Genomic DNA, 18,475 nt, shown 5'->3' on the forward strand with positions numbered 1-18,475 from the left:
TCCGCTTCTTTATTCTGTTTTTCAAGTTCATTATTTCATGTAGTTTGGTAAAGTTGTCATTTGGACACTGGTAACAGGAGAAAGGCTAAAGGTCATAATAGATTACTGTTTGCTTGTCACACCCTCTTAGAATTTGGGATAATTAACTCCAGAATGGGAGTTAAAAACAGGCATAGTGTGAAATGGATTCCAGGAACATGACATCTTAATATTGGTCAATTCAGTTTCATTCCAGTGTTACTCAACATTCTGTGTCGTTCCATTGCTTTTGACTTTTATTGACTTTCTAATGCAAATTGTGAGTGTTCATTTCACTTCACCTTATATGATAGTAACAATTATCATTATCATTATAAGGTCATATTAATTTATTCAAAGAAAAAATATATATAACATTTTGGGGAAATTAGAAATATGAGTTTATTAATTATCTGGGATACAAACAAATAAACTACTTCTTGCTCACAACGACATGCTGATAATATGGTGTGTGAGTGTTATGGGTATATAGATAATAATAATAATAACATTTTATTTAAGAAGCGCCTTTCAGGAAACCCAAGGACACTGATAGATAGATCTATAGATAGATGCATATGGAAGGTGATAACTAAAAAACTGCTAATTTTATGTTAGAACGAACATGCACAAAGTTCTTGCCTATATGGACCAATTTCCACCCTAAGAAGTTGCATAGTTGCATTCATAACTCAAATCCAACCTCTATTCAGGATGCTTTGTTTGGATTTGTTTGAGCAGTATATTTCTTTATAGTATAGTCTTTTTATTTATGAGAGTATGTCATATTATGAGTCCCATAATGTAGGATGTAACATACTTTTTGCAAGGATAAACATGCTGAGTATTTACATTATCTTACATGGTTCATGGAAAAGTTAAAACAAAACAAAACAATGGTGGTGTATAACAATTAGCAAAGAGCTGCCATACTGCAAATCACTATTTTATTAAGGCCTTGAAGTGACAGAACAATTTGGTGTAGGAACTCCATTCTGGTGGTCGGCGTGTGGACGGAATTCAGCGACGTAATTTATATCTTAATCAGGTGGAGAGAGTCGAGCCAGAACGGGACAGAAGAGAGCTGCTGCTTCTAACTCTGTGCACGTGTGTAAATCCTCTTGAGGTTGTTCTAGGAGGCTGTCAGTCACTGTGGTGGCAGACTGTGAACTTTCATTACTCTCTGGGAGGGAGGTGCGCCAACCGGGAGACTCGTACGTGATGAGCGCCGCTGCCGAAGCAAACTGCCTACAATGAGGCCTATCAGCATGTCGCTGTGCCTTTCATCATCTGTCTGTGTAACCACCGATACTGTGTCCATAGACTGATATAAAAGCCCCAGTGCTGTGGTAAATAAAGCATTAGGCCTATTTCGGATGCAATTGATATGAAGATTATGGTGCGTGGCATGCTGTTGATTGTGTCTCTGAAGCTTGGCTTGCTTTAGGATAAATAGTCCATCAAACTACAGTATATGTTTCTTATAGTGTATAAAACCCAAAATGAGCACCCGTGTAGCAGTAGCGACGTCTTGGTGCATCATGAGTTCCTTGTTGTTTCTTACCATCTGATGTGATCCCCTGTGTGGGCTACTTACCTTTAGCTATGGCTACTCTCTTTATAATTTGCATTATTGCAGTGTTAGCCTTTGTATTATTAATATTGCAAAAGACTGATGGTGCAATATGCAAATTCTGACCAGCATCAGACATTCCAGATGACTGTTCTGTGTTTTGTTGAATCAAAATGTATTTTGGTCAAAGTACAGGCCACTATTCAAAGACGTCAGATCAAAGGTTCACAATGTTGTACTGTAGGCGCCTAATCACAGTTTGCATCACTATAACCAAATACAGTTGTGATCAAATTTATTCAACCCCCACTGAAATAAAGTGTTTTGGCCAGTTTGACATTGATTTTGATCATTTCAGTCATCTTATTTACAATTATATCAAAGAGGCACTTATAAATTAGACAAACATAACAATATTTATGATGGAATAACCACAAATGTCTTTACTGTGCTCACATCATTATCAGTTTTATTCAACCCCCTAGTGACATTATTTTTTAGTACTTAGTACAACATCCTTTTCCAGTTATGACAGCTTTCAAGCGTGAAGCATAGCTTGACACAAGTGTCTTGCAGCGACCTATGGGTATCTTAGCCCATTCTTCATGGGCAAAAGCCTCCAGTTCAGTCACATTCTTAGGCTTGCGCACTGCAACTGCCTTCTTTAGGTCCCACCAGAGGTTCTCAATTGGATTTAAGTCTGGTGATTGCGATGGCCACTCTAGAATGTTCCAGCCTTTCATGTTCAACCATGCTCTAGTGGACTTGGATGTGTGCTTCGGATCATTGTCCTGTTGGAAGGTCCAACGTCTCCCAAGCCGCAGGTTTGTGACTGACTCCATCACATTTTCCTCCAAGATCTCCTGGTACTGAAGGGAATTCATGGTACCCTGCACACGTTGAAGCTTTCCTGTACCATTAGAAGCAAAACAGCCCCAAAGCATAATTGACCCCCCGCCATGCTTCACAGTAGGCAAGGTGTTCTTTTGTTCATAAGCCTGGTTCTTCCTTCTCCAAACATAGCGCTGGTCCATTGTCCCAAACAGTTCTAATTTAGTTTCCAAAACCTGTTCCAAAACCTTTGTGGCTTGTCCACATGACTTTTGGCATACTGCAGTCGACTTTTCTTGTTCTTTGGAGTCAGCAAGGGGGTGCGTCTGGGCGTTCTGGCATGGAGGTCTTCGTTATGCAGTGCGCGCCTTATTGTCTGAGCTGAAACTTCAGTGCCCACATCTGACAGGTCTTTTTTCAGTTCCTTAGCAGTCACGCGGGGATTTTTCTCCACATTACGCTTCAGGTAGCGCACAGCAGTCGCGGTCAGGATCTTCTTTCTGCCACGACCAGGTAACGTTTCCACTGTGCCCTTTAACTTGAACTTGCGAATGATACTTCCGATAGTGTCTCTTGGAATATTTAACAACTTCGCAATCTTTTTATATCCATTGCCATTCTTGTGAAGATCAATAACCTCTTCTCTTGTCTTCTGGGACCATTCTCTTGCCTTCACCATGCTTGGAAACACACCAGTAGATGTCTAGAAGGAGCTGAGTATCACAGTCCTTTTAAATCTGCCTAATTGGTGCTTATCATGCTTGATTGCTGCTCGTTGACATCCACAGATGTTTTCAATACCTGATGGAAAACACTGGAATGAACCTCTGTTCTTAGGAGTGGTAGTCGTAAAGGGGTTGAATAATTGTGTCAATGAAGAAATCACAAAAAGGCCATTTAATACTTTATGACAAAAAAAATTGATGCTATCTTAGTTGCATTTAGTTCTTTAACAAGTCCTTGTAAGATTTCATTATGAACACAATTACAAATGTGCACTGAATTCCATAAAACCCTTCGCAGCATTGGGGGTTGAATAAATTTGATCACAACTGTATATACGTCCACATCATTCAGCCCAAGTAGTATAAATAGCCTCCTCAGGTTATAAGTGCACTGTTTATTCATATTCGTGTTATGGAAATCTGTATTGACAGTTCAATTAACTTAGCAGATAGAATCAATTCGCTTTTATTGTCGAATTACTTCGGAGCGTGTGAGTGAAAAACTTGGGTGCACTTTGGTTTGTCTTTGACTGTGCATCATTGCTTCATCCCATAACCCATTTTTAACTGGGAAGCAGGGAGGAAGAGTTTCTTTATTCTCAATGTATAAAAAAAATGCACAGCAGCAAGCAGAACACGCACAGGAAAATAAACCACGCTGGCAGAAATGAGACGAGGCGCAGAGACGTTAACGAGAGGAGACCGGCCACTCGGAGCGCCATTTACAGACACGGTACATGCGCGTAAGGCGAGCGACCTGTGGACTTGAATAGGGGAGAAAACTAATGAGGCAAAGAAGGCACAGGTGATCATGATCAATAAACTGGTGATTGAGAGTGGGACAGAAGTGTGTGTGTGTGTGTGTGTGGGGATCAGTGGGCGTATCCCTCAGGCCGCGTGCCAGGTGCACCGTGACAAGAAGAACAGCAGTTCCTCTCACGCGTAATGAGTCAGTGCTGACAGTAAAGTTCCAGTTTTTACTGGGAGTCTGGCGGTATAAATCAAGCATATAAAATGTCTCTCAAAAGCAGCTCAATACATTCATTGTTCTCTTTTGTTTTAGATTAGTCTAGACGCTTATGTTTCTGCTGCACAGAACAATACAATATAAGTGGTCTCATACCATGCTACTTATGACATTCAGTGTTTCTCAAACTAATGACTTTGGCCTGACTTAAGGGAAGGGGGCAGCAACTTTGTATTGTTTTTGCAGGCTCTCTGGAGAACACTAGTCAGGAACGGAGAGAGACTGTAGGGATCCATGACATCTCAGATTCTGTGTATTCTTGTTTTTACAATCTAGGACTCACAGGCAGAGACTGATTGTGATCCTATCAGAAGGGGGACCAAACACGAGGACCAAGCGCAGGGCACCCAGGCAAAACGCCATGATGAAAACATGCAGCAAAATGAGGGGAACACTGCCTTTCCCCAAAGGTGCCCTGTATACACAGATATTTACAGGCATGCTGTACTGTCTCCGTCTTAATGTTTGTACAATTTAGCTTCAATTATAAAACCTCATTAAAACTTATGAAACATTTAGCTTGAGTCACATAACCTTATTAAAACATATGAAACATTTAGCTTGAGTCACATAACCTTATTAAAACGTATTACACTCATTTTGAAACAGACGTTGTATCAATACCTAGTGTGTTTATTTAAGTCCAGATGGGCACGGGTGAACACTGTGTATTACCTCAGCCCTGTGTGATGTGCCATGTTCTGTCAGGGAGTGTGTGGAGCCTCAGTGTGAGAGAGTGGCAGGACTGCTGACACTGCTGGAGGAGATGTGGTTCTGGGTGTGCCTGAAGGAGGAAGAGCTTTCATGTCAAAGCCCTGCTGAAGATGATATTCATGTTCTACTGCAGCGACAAGGCTACTGCGCGGTCAGTTCCTTTAGATGTGTATCAGTCGGTCAAGAAACATACACTTAGAAATGCATTTCATCGTATCGTGGCTACCAGGCATAGGAATAAAACTTCAAGCACAGTGTTCGGTTCAGAGAGACCGAGCATGACTTTACATTCGAATGTGTTTGGATTTCATTTGACTTTTTTGTTCTCTCAGGCCAGTTTTACTATTCAGAATGTAACTCTATATTCAGGGTGAATTCCATATTTCAAGTGAATGTAACATTAAGTTTCCAGTAGTGGATCAAAGCTCTTTATATTATTAAAGGGCTGGTGGACCACTCTACACACAGCATTAACACTGACGTGTTAATGCTGTAGTTGTGGGTACACCATCACTGCAGGAGTTTATTACGTGCAATCATATTCAGTCAACAACAGGTCAGAGTTCAGAAACTGACCAATGACTAACAGGGTAGAGGGTGCTTTGAACAAGGCGTGCATTGCAGTGTATGAATTACAGATCCTTAAGGTAGCCCTGCAAGGTGCTACCAGACTTTTCCAGTTGTGCTTTTATCATGGTGTTGTTTCTAATACAGTGTTGTAGTGATGTACTGTTAATGAAGAACACCATTCAGCGTAGTTGTTATAATTAATTGCTGGCCATTCACTTAAGACCTGGCCTGCAGATTGCCAGTCCAATCATATATGCGGTGCCAACTCACAGCCAGTGGGTTGTCATTATGAGTTACTGTAATGATATTTGAAGGATAAAAATAGCTAATGATATTATCCGCCATTTGGCTCTATCACTAGGGAACACAGAGAGAATGATACAAGAGTTTTGCTCTCCATATTGATCATAAAAATAGATGCTTTTACCCTGCGTGAAGGAGCTGGATTCTCAAGGTGACTTTTAGCTCAATCAAATCTGAAAACATCTTCACATGAAACACATTTTTTCCCAAATGTGAGTTTTATTCTTGAATCTTCCTTCTGACAGACAATATCAAACTAACTCATATTTTATTTAACGTAGTCCACAAAATAACCTTTAATGTGTTATTAAGTGATACCATTTGTGAGGACCATTTAGGCATGTCTACAACAGTCTTGGAGATCAGTGGGGTATGACAGCACTACAGCTGCTCCAGGATTACCTCCCTACACTGACACACTGTACTGTTTAATCCCAGCAGTGCCTCCCTGCACTGATACACTGTACGGTTTAATCCCAGCAGTGCCTCCCTGCACTGACACACTGTACTGTTTAATCCCAGCAGTGCCTCCCTGCACTGACACACTGTACTGTTTAATCCCAGCAGTGCCTCCCTGCACTGACACACTGTACTGTTTAATCCCAGCAGTGCCTCCCTACACTGACACACTGTACTGTTTAATCCCAGCAGTGCCTCCCTACACTGATACACTGTACTGTTTAATCCCAGCAGTGCCTCCCTGCACTGATACACTGTACTGTTTAATCCCAGCAGTGCCTCCCTGCACTGATACACTGTAGGCTACTGTTTAATCCCAGCAGTGCCTCCCTGCACTGATACACCGTACTGTTTAATCCCAGCAGTGCTTCCCTACACTGACACACTGTACTGTTTAATCCCAGCAGTGCCTCCCTACACTGATACACTGTACTGTTTAATCCCAGCAGTGCCTCCCTGCACTGATACACTGTACTGTTTAATCCCAGCAGTGCCTCCCTACACTGACACACTGTACTGTTTAATCCCAGCAGTGCCTCCCTACACTGATACACTGTACTGTTTAATCCCAGCAGTACCTCCCTACACTGACACACTGTACTGTTTAATCCTAGCAGTGTATCCCTACACTTATACACTGTACTGTTTAATCCCAGGCTCTGGAGAGGGTGCTAAGTAGTGGGAGTCAGGTTTTGGACTCCAGTCTTGAGCAGGTGTGCCTGGCCCGGGCTCCACAGCCAGAGGAGGATCTGAGAGATGTCAGCATGGAAGCAGCAGCAGGTCAGAGCCACACACACTACCCAATCCATCCATCCTTTAAACATTCACAAAGATCATTACGTCAGTACACACTTCCCAGGCAGGGGTGCAGTCACGGGTTTTGGACATATTGGGCCCCAGCATCTAATCTGATAATCTGTTAGGGCTCCTGACAGTCACAGGCCCTTAGACCCGTCCTCTTTTTCCTCCTCCATACGGTTTCCAAAGTACCATAAAAATGTTTGCCTCTGTTAGACTCTTAGTAGCTACAATTGAAACCTCCTTAATAACTTTGAATAATTAACTTTTAATCTACTCCCAGGCTCATCTCTTCTGGCAAGTGAGTGGCATCATTGTGAACTGATGTGTGTCACTTTTATGGCTGAGTGGAGACAGTAAATCTGACAAAAAATGTTGAAAGGGGAAGGTATAAATCTTGTTTAGTTTTATGACAGCTTATAGCTAAGGATAGACAGATTATTATTTAAGCAGCACATAGACAGGTGCTGACCAGTATTGCAGTGGGACATGAAAGTCTTTGTGAAAGTATTTTGGACTACCTGCATGTCCTCATTGTTCTTATAGCCCAGTGGTCTTCAACTCCAGACCCTCAAATAAAATTTTTAGTCCCAGATTGTGTAATCATTAGCAGGTAAATGAGCAGTTAATGCTACCAGTAATTGCAAAATTTATGGACACATTGTTGATTCATGGTTAAATAGTTGAAATTGAAATCTGTTGTTTTACACTGTGAATTAATCAAACCATGTTATGGGACTTGTCACTTGTAGTTGATGTTTAAGTATAATGTTTAAAGCGAAATAAAAATGAGGTTTCGATTTTACCGTTTTTATGTTATGGGCCAGGACATTTTTGTCTGCAATAGTGTGAGACATTGAAGAGGTGTAGTCTGCATAATGTATCTCATGAAACTACACAGATGATCCATCATTTTAAGTGGAGAAGAACTCAAAAGGACAAATTCAGATAAAAGAGGAAAGGAACTACCAAACATTTGTTACTGTCACAGTCATTGTCCTTCTTTATAAGTCTCAGACATGACATGACATGTATTTATCGCTGTTGTTCAGTATTCCCTGGTGTGGGTCTTCTACTCTTAGCTGCCTTTCTTCTCTGGATGTTGCTCCTACCCAGCATGCTGTCTGCAGAACAGTGACTGCGGACGCTGGGCTGGAACCATGCGGGATGATATCATGGACGTCCAGCACTGCTGGAAATGTCTTCATCCTCACGCAGACAGCTGGCAGCAGGTCAGCCGGGCACTGGGGAAGCATCGGGCCCTCCAAGAGGCCGTGGATCAGCTGGGGTTGGCTTAGGCACACAGAGAGAATGTGAAGGAAGGGCATTAGGAGGACTGGTTGGTTAGGTCTATGATGGGTTGTTTTGAGGAGGCTGCTGTAAAATGCCTTTTTAAAAATACCTGATTGTATTTTTGGGCATCAACACAACTTTGTTTGCTGAATTTGTATTTTGGAAAATCAGATGGGCTTCACACATGTAAACAAAGAGGCATGGCTGATGTAAACTGAGTTATCACAGTTGTTCTGCTTTCCTTGTCTAAGAATTGACTGTGGTTTTGTTGGCTAAGCATTACAGCTGTATCTATGAATAAAAAACTTTTCTTTATTAACTAGAGCTATTTTGAGAGAGCAGAGGTCCACCCCAATGTAACAGCCATGAAAGTCAGCTTGGTTCCACCTCCTGACATTCATCTGGGTCCACTATCGTCAGCTCTACCTCATAGCCCCCAAACACTAATGGACCTTTCAGAGGTAAAGAGACTCAGTAGGGTTCTATCACTCAAAGCTGAAATATTCTATAGATGAATATATGAATTTGCTACTGAAAGGTCACCGGAAAGTCTAGAAGAAAATCAAATGTCTAAATGCCATCATGACTGGGTCGTGGTCTGCCTACGAAATATCATGTATAATAATTTTGCTTGCTCATACGACAGTGTAAGAGATCTCAACAGGGGTCAAGTGTTCAATACATCATCTGATCACTTTGATACAACTAATTGACCTTTTCAATGCATTTCTTTTCATCATTGGCATTGATAAATGTGGCCTTTAATCTTAAAGTCACAGTCACATGACACCTTGCTTTGTGTGGAGGTTGGCCCCTTGTTCTGTCCTTCCAAAATAATCTGTCAAAGTCTCTTGGGGATACAGTTGAGCTGCCTTTCCCCTTTGATCTAGGCTGCTGGTGAGGACTGATAATTAAACCTCTGTTTCCAGAGGGACTCCTGGGTCATCCAACACTAAAGCCTTCAGAGTGATAAAGTTGTATCTATCCAAACAACAAACAGCAACCTTGAACCTCTGGAGAGTCCAGGGTGGCCAGGCTATTCATCATAGTGCTATTGAAACAAAACAGTGAGAGAAAGAGCTAAAAGTGCAGGCCATGGTCTCAGTGCGGGACATGGTCCGAGCACACTGTCTGGGCACGATTATGGCGTCTGGCCATTTCAGGCAGAGAGTTCCTTCATTTATTGGCCAGCCAGGATGCCATCCACCCAGTGGCTCTGCTGGGCTAAGTGTGTCAGAGGAGAGTCGGGATTGTCTGATTTGATTGTCTGATCAGTCATCGCATTGTGACATTTGAGATTTGAAGTGCTGTCAAAATAAAAAATAATCTTTGCTTTTGTTGTTGTTGTTCTTAATTCAGGTTACAAAGTTATGTGTTATTTCTGAAAACTTTTATCAAATCTTTGCAGGAGATAGACATTAATCAAAACCGATGGCTCCTAGATGCTCAGGCTGATAACAGACTGCTGTCCCAAGACATTTTGTCTGGTAAAGTGAAGTAAATAATGTGGGCATGTATTGTATTCTATTATTATTCAAGTTATTTGGCATCATTCATCTTAACTGCACTACATGATTGCTGGAAATTGCAGTAGTATGTGATATGATTACCCTTTAAGATACAAAGGGGGTTATGTCTCCTCAACAGTCTCCGTTCGTTCTCCCTGGCAGAGGGCAGTCCTCCATAATGGTGTCCCTTACTACATCAAGTGAGTTTGGGTCTTCATACACTCATCACTCTTCTTCGCCCTAAGTTATCAAACACAGAGGGCATTCAACCCTTTACTTCCTAACACACTAAACTGAAATGATACAGTATTGCTATTGAGATGTGGGTTTTTTTGGTTTTGTTTCTGTTGGGTTTGTTTAACACTCTGAAACTCAGCCATGAATGTCAGACTACATCATGGAATCATCCACAAATGACTCGGCTATTTAAGTCAATGGGTGAGTTCTGCTTCTTAAAATGGCACAAAAATATAATCTGATCTAAATATAAAATACTGAATTATTTTAATTTGTCATTTGTTTTAACCAAAGGCACTTGCATTAGTGTTTCTGTGTATGCTAACTCCTCTGTATGTGGTAGAAGTCTATGATTTGTGCTGTTATGGACTCCACCCCCCACACACACTCCCCAAACCCTCCCGCTCCTGTAGATGAGCTGGGAGACGTACGTTTTTCTGCCTACCGCACAGCCATGAAGAGTCGGCAGGTGCAGAGAGTCTTGGCCTGTGAGTGCCATCTACACCCATCTGTGTCCTACGCCATCATTCTCCATTCACCCATGGAGGGGTTTAACACTTTCACAGTGCATCCAGTATAGTGATTAATGAAGGCACATGGAGACAATCTAAGCAGCCCTCCATATGGCATTTGCACTCAACACAACAGCGAGATATATTGAGGGCAGCTTGCAAGATCTAAATCTCACTATTGTGGTACAGTTTTAACTGACAACAGTAGTACACAATTACAAAAAACATCTGTGAGTTGGAAGTCTTATCTTTGCTGTGAAGCTCTTTATACATTTGGGAAGTAGATAGAACATGTAATTGATTGCAAATCTGATTAATCCCAAAAAGGAATTAAGCACTTTTCTTCTTCTTTTTTTTTTTTTTTTTTTTACAGCTTTTTGAATTTGGAACTTTCATTACATGGCAGCAAATAACGTTCCGCTTTGCTGCTTTCCATTAATATGCGCTGAATGGAATTCATTAAAGATGTGTCCCCTGTGGACAGAATGAGTAGAGATGAAATTGTGAGTTCTCTTTGTCTGTTCCAGTGGACCTTCTGGAGTTGTCCATGGTGCAGTATGTCTTTGATCAACATCACCTGACTCACAATGCTCATCTTCTGGAGGTTCCTGCAGTCATTAACTGTCTCTTCACAATCTATACTGGACTTCATCAGTTGTATCCAGACCAGATCAATGTCCCTCTTTGTATTGATCTGTGTCTTAATTGGCTTCTAAATGTCTATGACAGGTGAGTACGGGTTTCGATGCCTGTATCACTCGTCTGAATAACAGTGATATTACAGTGAATTTGGTTATTAGAGTGGATGTTAATGGGCTGTGGTTTCTATCTGATAGTGGTAGAAGTGGGAAAGTTCAAGTCCTATGCATGAAGATCGGCTTGCTTTCTCTTTCAAGAGGACACCTTGAAGACAAGTACAAATGCAAGTAGTTTCTGTGTTTGTCTTTTGCAAATGCAAGGACCCCATTCAGCACACCAAAGTTCCTCTAATGTTCGGAGCAGAGATCTTCAACCCAGTGCATCACTCTGGGCTGCACATAATTTAATTCCTTGGTTATAGTCCTGACTGGTGTCCCCCTCAGACCTGTTCAGCCAGGTGTCCAGCTCAGGCGCCTGTGACCCTCAGCAGCTGGCCCTGCTGCTGCACACCAGCTTACAGATCCCCCGACAGCTGGGGGAGGCAGCCGCCTTCGGAGGCAGCAGCGTGGAGCCCAGTGTCCGCAGCTGTTTTCAGCATGTGAGTCGAACACTGCCAGACCCCCCCACCCCCCCACGAGGCTCAGCTGGGAAACGCATCACACTGTACAATCACAGTTTCTGGAAAGTGCTTAGAGGCATATTGGTTTTTAAGTGAGTTTTTACGCTTGTTTTTATTAGAGAGTTAATTTTGGATTTGTAATATGGTTTTTTTATGAATAAGATATAATGTGATTATCACTCCAGGGCCTTCCATGGGGGCTTCTCTGCTATTCTGTTGATGACCGGAATTTAGTCCAGACTAAAATCTCACTATAAGGAGTCTGAAAGCTGACTCACACTGAAGGACATTAAAATTAATTTGCATTTTCTGATATCATCATAATTTCTGAGGGGAATCCACCTTGTATATGAACATATTCACCTATAATGAGTGCTTGAGACATCAAAAGGCATCTACTGATAAAGGACAAAAAATCATTTATAAAACCATTTGGCTTGCGTATGGCCAGTGAGTTGCTGTCTCTATACTGTTCCATATCTGCCACACCACAGTCTGTTTTATTTCATGTTTAATGGTCTGTGTGATGAAATAGGTGCCTTTGATGACTCTGCATTTTATTTGGCTGCTGTAATTGATCCATCAATGTAGTAACAGGTCTAATGCTGTAATGAGCAGTAATGCTTCCTTTTAGCCACTCGGCCAAAATTACATCATACCGGCCCCTGATAAATCTGGATAGGGACTTCACAGACTCCTATAATAGATCATTATGCCTCTGAAGTGCTATTGCAAAGTGCAATCACCCCCCCCCCCCCCCCCCAGCTCCTCCCCTCCCAAAGTGAGTACCACTGGAAGTTTCTTAAAGCTGCACAGTGTAGACATGTGGAAACATTTTCCAAAGTGCCCAAGGAATCGGTGACCCCTCCCTGCTCATGTGCTCCAGGTGAGCAGTACGGAGACGATTGAGCTGGACCAGTTTGTGGAGTGGATGCACCTGGAGCCCCAGTCCATGGTGTGGCTACCAGTGCTGCACCGAGTGGCCGCAGCTGAGACTGCCAGGCACCAGGTCAAATGCAACATCTGTAAAGGGTTCCCCATAGTGGGCTTCAGGTACACTGAACTTATGAGAGATGATCTCTTATACGACCATGAACGGCCTTTGTTTGTGATCATTATGTTGTGGTTGGCACCATGCACAATGAAGCTGATACTGATTAAAGTGCAAGAGATCATAAGAGGTTTTTAAAACCCGTTCATTTTTTTAGGTATCGCAGTCTAAAGCATTTTAACTATGACATATGCCAGAGGTGTTTTTTCTCTGGGAGAACCACCAAGGGCCACAAGCTAAACTCTCCCATGGTGGAGTACTGCAGCCCTGTGAGTATCTTTTATTATGTCTGTCATGATCTCAGTCCCTCTACAACTCACACTAGCACACGTCATGCATGCTCCCATAGTGTCATCTTGAAATTGGCTGCTAATACTTTAGCATGGAGAATGAACCCATGATTGAGGAGCTCCAACACTATTAGCAACAGGCAAGGATAATATCTCATTGACTTTAACCAGCTGTATTCTATTATTTAGAAAAGCAAAGAAAGAAAATACAGAAAAGGATATGAACAGCTCTGGAAATCGGGGAGCAAATTCTGGATTACAACTTTATAAAAAATAAAAAAAACCAGTATAGCAGAGCAGTCCTTTCTCAGAGCACCAAAACAGCAAGTGGCTGACAGGTCCATAACACTGTTTTGGGTGAATACATAGAAGAGCAGATAACTGCAGGAAAAACGAATATCACAGCATGAAACAGACAAAGGCCAGATAACTCAAGGCAGCAGTGAAGAAAGTGATAAACAGAGGCTTAGAAACCCGCAAGCAGCAAGAGAATAAATAATAGCCTGTAGCAAGAGGAAAAAATAGGTGCTTCACAGCTTGATAGTGGCCAAGCAGGACAGGTGATCAATAGGTCGGCGATGCGTAGGCTGGTGTTCAGTAAACCACTAATCAGTAGCACAGTGATCAATATGGCACCAATCAATAAGTCTTTGATCAATAGGCCTGCAGCACTGAGCATGGTGTCGTGAGGCAAGGCCGTGAGCAGGACAGTCAAGCAGTAGGTGGCAGACTTCAACATCAGCATGTCTCAGCTCATAAGCCTTTGTCACACAGTTCACTTCAGGAGGGCTTTATACCATAAATGTCTTTTGTTTCCTTACCAGTAAAAACTTCACCTCTACCTGAACAATATTAAGTACTTTAAGGACCAATGTAAGAATAAGCTCACAAGTGCAGAATACAATGTCAGTGTTAACTGTGATGAATTCTGAAGTCTGAGGTATCTGAATCTGATATGGAATTTAAGGGCTGGTCTAGAGTTATCAGACTCATCAGATACTGTCCACAGACACATGCAAGACAGTACTCACAATCTGTTCCAGACAACCTCTGGAGAAGATGTACGTGACTTCACCAAAGTGCTGAAAAACAAATTTCGATCTAAGAAGTACTTCACCAAACACCCACGTCTTGGATACCTGCCTGTACACACCATTATAGAGGGTGATCCAGACACGTGAGTATTAATTATAAAATACTGCTGTTGGACAGTGAACTGATGCTTTTCTCTAACTGCATGATATACACATATGCTGACCAATGCCTCCATATAGACAAATCACATGTGCAGAATACCTTTGTCATTTCTACATTCAGCTAATGTTCATCTGTATCTCTAACTTTGCTGCGATTATGTACAGCAGTCATCACTTCACTAAGTTTCACTAAGAGTCTTTATCTGAGTTTTCTTTGCTAGACATGATTTTGAATTGCCGAGCTTATTTACTTGTTTACTCTCCATTCTTGCACTGGAAAAGCACTTTGTAAGTTTCTCTGGATAAGAGCATCTGCTAAATCCCGTAAATGTAAATGTAAATATGCAGAACCGTTCATCTCGGTCAGAGGAGAGATTCGTTTCAGCTTCTACCTGTACACAGAGGGGTGGCGCTCCTCATCTGGGCGTTGTTGTTAATGACAGAAGTGATCTCTGCTTAGGAAATGTGAACACAGGCTTGACTGAGCTGCTCAGCGGTGTACAGTAGTACAGCACATCTGTTCTACCAGCCCCCGCCGCACTGGCCCACATCTCCACCCATCCTCGTGTCCTTCTTTCTCTATGTTGGCTTTTAACCTTCTCTTTTGCTATAAATAATTGCTATGCCAGGAGACCCTTTTTTAGAGTGTGTATGAGTGTGTGTCTGGCCAGCAGAAATAGTGTTGCCTGGATAAACAGATGCCTCCTGTGATGATTGGTCCATACTGCTGCAAGCATGTCTCACTTATTGATGCTTCCCTCCACCACTTGTCCCGTAGTTGAGCTCAGAGTGGTGTGGCCATGTCTTCATCAGTCTCTCCTCCTCTTTCTGGCTTTCTCTGCCCATGTAATATTGATCAAAATATTGAACAAACTGAATACATCTCACTCTACAACCCACACACACACTGTCTTGCTCCACCTCACTTAGACATCTTCTCATATTACCCCAAGTCTACATATGTACACACACACAGCAGAGGTTATATTTTAATTGTCAGTGCCAGTGTTAATTTTCTTACTATGCCTACAGTCTGCCACTGTACTCAGTGTCTTTTGACAAGTCCTAAAATATGCAAGACAGCATTACAACAGACAAGAACTTTAAAGGAAATTTTGAACTTTGTTTTTAACAGGGTGTCTTCAAACATTTAAGAATAATTTCCATTAGCTCAGTTACAACAGCTAATAAAAATCAAGCTGAAAACCATAGCTACTTCCAAATGCATTTGTTAAATTTTAGATGCATTCATGCATGTGTAGTGCATCTAGGGCTGAGAAGGGTCTTTTTAAAACCATCGTTCCCCTCTACCTGGCCTAGTTTCAGATAGCCCAGATAAAGAGCCAGTGTGATGGTGCTATGTCCATGGCATCAGCAGGGAGGGAGGGAGTAACTCCCATCAGTGTGACACATGGGCCACTCCTGTCTGCCGCACACCGTACCACACAGACATCCAGACCCACTGCTGCTGAGCACAGACCCTTCACACTCACAAACCTCTACACTCACAAACTACACTCACAAACCTTTCTTATGTTAGAACTTTATTTAAACATTTAAAAAACAAGTTTAAATAAAAGCTTGAATGAGACAAATGTTCACATAGCTACGTCCTGGCATTGTTTAATGCCGGGACAATACAAGTTTGAGGGTGTGAAGATTTCATGCACTTAGATACTTGCTGTCTGTAGTTTATAGTTTACAGTTACAGGTGTGTTGCTAATATATTAGATTTTTTTTTTAAAGATGAATGCAAACTGGAGACTACCATTTACAGTTGTGATCAAATTTATTCAACCCCCAATGCTGCGAAGGGTTTTATGGAATTCAGTGCACATTTGTAATTGTGTTCATAATGAAATCTTACAAGGACTTGTTAAAGAACTAAATGCAACTAAGATAGCATCAATTTTTTTTGTCATAAAGTATTAAATGGCCTTTTTGTGATTTCTTCATTGACACAATTATTCAACCCCTTTACGACTACCACTCCTAAGAACAGAGGTTCATTCCAGGTATTGAAAACATCTGTGGATGTCAACGAGCAGCAATCAAGCATGATAAGCACCAATTAGGCAGATTTAAAAGGACTGTGATACTCAGCTCCTTCTAGACATCTACTGGTGTGTTTCCAAGCATGGTGAAGGCAAGAGAATGGTCCCAGAAGACAAGAGAAGAGGTTATTGCTCTTCACAAGAATGGCAATGGATATAAAAAGATTGCGAAGTTGTTAAATATTCCAAGAGACACTATCGGAAGTATCATTCGCAAGTTCAAGTTAAAGGGCACAGTGGAAACGTTACCTGGTCGTGGCAGAAAGAAGATCCTGACCGCGACTGCTGTGCGCTACCTGAAGCGTAATGTGGAGAAAAATCCCCGCGTGACTGCTAAGGAACTGAAAAAAGACCTGTCAGATGTGGGCACTGAAGTTTCAGCTCAGACAATAAGGCGCGCACTGCATAACGAAGACCTCCATGCCAGAACGCCCAGACGCACCCCCTGGCTGACTCCAAAGAACAAGAAAAGTCGACTGCAGTATGCCAAAAGTCATGTGGACAAGCCACAAAGGTTTTGGAACAGTGTACTGTGGTCAGATGAAACTAAATTAGAACTGTTTGGGACAATGGACCAGCGCTATGTTTGGAGAAGGAAGAACCAGGCTTATGAACAAAAGAACACCTTGCCTACTGTGAAGCATGGCGGGGGGTCAATTATGCTTTGGGGCTGTTTTGCTTCTAATGGTACAGGAAAGCTTCAACGTGTGCAGGGTACCATGAATTCCCTTCAGTACCAGGAGATCTTGGAGGAAAATGTGATGGAGTCAGTCACAAACCTGCGGCTTGGGAGACGTTGGACCTTCCAACAGGACAATGATCCGAAGCACACATCCAAGTCCACTAGAGCATGGTTGAACATGAAAGGCTGGAACATTCTAGAGTGGCCATCGCAATCACCAGACTTAAATCCAATTGAGAACCTCTGGTGGGACCTAAAGAAGGCAGTTGCAGTGCGCAAGCCTAAGAATGTGACTGAACTGGAGGCTTTTGCCCATGAAGAATGGGCTAAGATACCCATAGGTCGCTGCAAGACACTTGTGTCAAGCTATGCTTCACGCTTGAAAGCTGTCATAACTGGAAAAGGATGTTGTACTAAGTACTAAAAAATAATGTCACTAGGGGGTTGAATAAAACTGATAATGATGTGAGCACAGTAAAGACATTTGTGGTTATTCCATCATAAATATTATGTTATGTTTGTCTAATTTATAAGTGCCTCTTTGATATAATTGTAAATAAGATGACTGAAATGATCAAAATCAATGTCAAACTGGCCAAAACACTTTATTTCAGTGGGGGTTGAATAAATTTGATCACAACTGTAGTTTCAGCTGTCTGACCAAACTACCACCAGTGCGTCACTTTATTGTTTCTCGTGTGGTCAAATGTCTACAGGAGTGAAGAAGACACGCCCAGTGAAGAAGACACACCCACTGAAATGTGCATGGACTCCCCACCCAGGGCACCACGCCAGCCCTGCAGCCCAGCAGCCACCAGACACTGGACCCCCCAGGCTGGAAGCAGCTCACACGGACCACCTGCCTGAGGCACAGGCAGACAGACAGGCACCCCGGCCCCGCCTCCTGACTCCTCCCTCTGCACTGCTCTCTTCCACTTAACATTTGCTTGCCAGAATGATGACATTTTATAATTTTTGGACAGAAAACTTTAACACCGAAATGTACAAGGTGCTGATGTACTATATATGGACTAAATCTAACGAGAAAAGATTGGGGTCTGGGTGATAATGTGTTCAGAAGTGAAGGAAAAAAATATGCATTGCATCTTTTAAAGATCAAAAACTAAGGCACATTCATTATCCTATCTTTTTCCTATTGTTCTATTCCCGCTAGATTATGTGATACTGCCCTTGTTGGGCTGACAGTATGCAAACAAGTCTGCTTAGAGATTTTTGAGATGTAAATCAATAATGTGATGAGGTTTTAAAAGACTATAAATGATAATGGGAGCATGCAGAATAGTTTTCAAATACGAGAGAGGGAGAGGGAGAGGGAGAGGGACTGAGAGAGAGACTACAGTAGGACAGATGGTTTG

General features: G+C 42.1%; 2 protein-coding genes and 2 long non-coding RNA genes across 5 annotated transcripts; all 4 read left to right on the forward strand.

Annotated features, from left to right (window-relative positions):
- The first annotated feature begins 4,509 nt into the window (after positions 1-4,509).
- On the forward strand, positions 4,510-8,902 carry LOC143481182 (utrophin-like). Of its 2 annotated transcripts, XM_076979131.1 has the most exons (5): positions 4,510-4,584; positions 4,883-5,039; positions 6,877-7,000; positions 8,135-8,250; positions 8,635-8,902. In XM_076979131.1, exons 1-5 carry the CDS (start codon positions 4,547-4,549, stop codon positions 8,824-8,826), a joined length of 627 nt encoding a protein of 208 aa, XP_076835246.1. In that variant the 5' UTR covers positions 4,510-4,546; the 3' UTR covers positions 8,827-8,902. The 2 variants fall into 2 exon arrangements, with proteins under 2 accessions (XP_076835246.1, XP_076835247.1); XM_076979132.1 differs by lacking the exon at positions 8,135-8,250.
- Positions 8,903-9,734: 832 nt separating this feature from the next.
- On the forward strand, positions 9,735-10,233 carry LOC143481184 (uncharacterized). Its single transcript, XR_013121968.1, has 3 exons — positions 9,735-9,798; positions 9,959-10,019; positions 10,196-10,233. It is a non-coding gene; the product is annotated as an uncharacterized LOC143481184 (long non-coding RNA).
- A 1,401-nt stretch (positions 10,234-11,634) lies between these two features.
- LOC143481095 (dystrophin-related protein 2-like) lies at positions 11,635-12,977 on the forward strand (the record flags this gene model as incomplete). The annotated part of the gene is made up of 3 exons (XM_076979043.1): positions 11,635-11,805; positions 12,713-12,879; positions 12,974-12,977. Coding segments are annotated over 3 exons (342 nt in total), but the record flags the coding sequence as incomplete, so codon positions are not given.
- Positions 12,978-13,099: 122 nt separating this feature from the next.
- Positions 13,100-17,955, forward strand: LOC143481183 (uncharacterized). Its single transcript, XR_013121967.1, has 3 exons — positions 13,100-13,146; positions 14,211-14,344; positions 17,816-17,955. It is a non-coding gene; the product is annotated as an uncharacterized LOC143481183 (long non-coding RNA).
- The last annotated feature ends 520 nt before the right edge of the window (positions 17,956-18,475 follow it).

This window comes from Brachyhypopomus gauderio, chromosome 17, assembly GCF_052324685.1.
Source record: "Brachyhypopomus gauderio isolate BG-103 chromosome 17, BGAUD_0.2, whole genome shotgun sequence".
Lineage (NCBI taxonomy): Eukaryota > Metazoa > Chordata > Actinopteri > Gymnotiformes > Hypopomidae > Brachyhypopomus > Brachyhypopomus gauderio.

What these genes read in the sequence shown, in the direction of transcription:
- LOC143481182 (XM_076979131.1), top strand. Translation starts at nt 4,547, where the DNA reads ATGCAGCAAAATGAGGGGAACACTGCCTTTCCCCAAAG. An exon ending in CAGCATGGAAGCAGCAGCAG is followed by an intron (nt 7,001 to 8,134) that starts GTCAGAGCCACA and finishes GCTCCTACCCAG; the next exon opens with CATGCTGTCTGCAGAACAGT. An exon ending in ACGCAGACAGCTGGCAGCAG is followed by an intron (nt 8,251 to 8,634) that starts GTCAGCCGGGCA and finishes TTTATTAACTAG; the next exon opens with AGCTATTTTGAGAGAGCAGA.